Genomic DNA, 1,551 nt, shown 5'->3' with positions numbered 1-1,551 from the left:
GCCGCCATGCCCGGCGTGTCGCAGCTGCCGCTGCCGCCGGCGCTGGGCCGGCAGCAGGCCATGGCGCAGTCGCTGTCCCAGTGCAGCCTGGCGGCCGGGCCGCCGCCCAACTCCATGGGCCTGTCCAACAGCCTGGCGGGCTCCAACGGCGCCGGCCTGCAGTCGCACCTCTACCAGCCCGCCTTCCCCGGCATGGTGCCCGCCTCGCTGCCCGGGCCCAGCAACGTCACGGGCTCGCCGCAGCTCTGCAGCTCCCCGGACAGCAGCGACGTGTGGCGGGGCACCAGCATCGCCTCGCTCCGCCGCAAGGCGCTGGAGCACACAGTGTCCATGAGCTTCACCTAATCGGCCCGCGCCGCCGCCCCCTCGCCCCCCACTCTACTTACCAGGGAGTCGACTCAGGATCTGAAATCAGACACCAATGGACTGGTTCGTGGGCAGACACACACACACACACGTGCACACGCGCACACACAGACACACACGTGCACACACCCACCCCCGCGCACACACCCGCACACGCGCACCCAGGTCCGTGCTCCAGGAGCAGACACGACGCCTCGCGTCCTCACACCGCGCAGCAGAGGACTCAGGGGCAGCGGGGACCTCATTTCACCCCTTCCCCCATCTCCGAGGCTGTGCAGAGACCCAGAGCTTGAGTTGGGGGGTCTGTTTGTTCTGTTTTTCCTCGAGGAGAAGGGGTGGAGGTGGGCGGGGGGGGGAAGCGATGGGAGCAGCGAGGTTAGCAGAGTCCGGTTTTGATAAGAGACCAAATAATCATCAGCATCCAAGTGCGGTGTTGGTTCCCCCCCCCCGCTTTTCTTTTGTGCCCTTCAATCCCCCCCCCCCCGGATCTTTAATATCTCCATCCACTTGGTTGCCACTCTGTCCCCCTCCCTTGCCTTCTTTGCCTGCTTGTCCCCGGAGCCGGGCCCCCGCCCTGCTGCCCCCTGGCCCCGCGGCAGGTCCCGGCGGTGCGGAGCCGGGGCAGGTGCCCGCCCCGCCGGACGTTGTACAGAGACACAATCAGCTCTTTTCTGCATGTGCTGGTCAAACCCAACCCCAGAGAACAGAGGCGATCCGGAAGAATGAGCAAAGCAATGTGAGATAGGATGTTTTGTGTAGATAAAGCATTCTTGTTCCATCCTGGTCGGTTTGTGATATGTTCCCACCTCTTGTCTGTGCTTATTTATTGAACTTTTTGGGTTTCTTAATAAATGTTTGAGCTAAATACAAAGCAGATTCTTTGACTCTTGCCCCCCCCCCCCCACGCGTTCATGTAAGCGGATCAATAAAATCATGTGCAGTACGAGGAGCCCGGGTTTTGGTGTGGCGGGAGGCGCGACGCGGGGTCGGAGCAGGGCGGCCGGAGGAGGAGACCCGCTCCCTGCCCGTCCTGCCCGGCCGAGGGGCCTGCCCCAGCGCGGCGGGGGCGCTCGCGTGGGACTTTGCATCGAAGCCTTTTCCTGTCCCGACGGAGCCCCGCGGGTTCACCCCTGCCTGACGGGCCTTTCCGCGCCGGGCCGGGCCGGGCCGGGGGAGGGAGACGGC

The 1,551-nt window shown here is 64.6% G+C and overlaps 1 protein-coding gene across 1 annotated transcript in view; it reads left to right on the top strand.

Moving 5' to 3' along the window:
- OTP (orthopedia homeobox) overlaps positions 1-644 on the top strand; it is a 12,140-nt gene extending 11,496 nt beyond the window's left edge. Inside the window, exon 3 of the mRNA XM_019518248.1 lies at positions 1-644. Within this exon, the coding sequence (XP_019373793.1) occupies positions 1-345 (345 nt within the window). The 3' untranslated portion in view covers positions 346-644.
- The last annotated feature ends 907 nt before the right edge of the window (positions 645-1,551 follow it).

Source organism: Gavialis gangeticus, unplaced genomic scaffold (assembly GCF_001723915.1).
Source record: "Gavialis gangeticus isolate Ggan-Ray unplaced genomic scaffold, GavGan_comp1, whole genome shotgun sequence".
Lineage (NCBI taxonomy): Eukaryota > Metazoa > Chordata > Crocodylia > Gavialidae > Gavialis > Gavialis gangeticus.
This window is presented reverse-complemented; position numbering and strand designations above follow the sequence as displayed.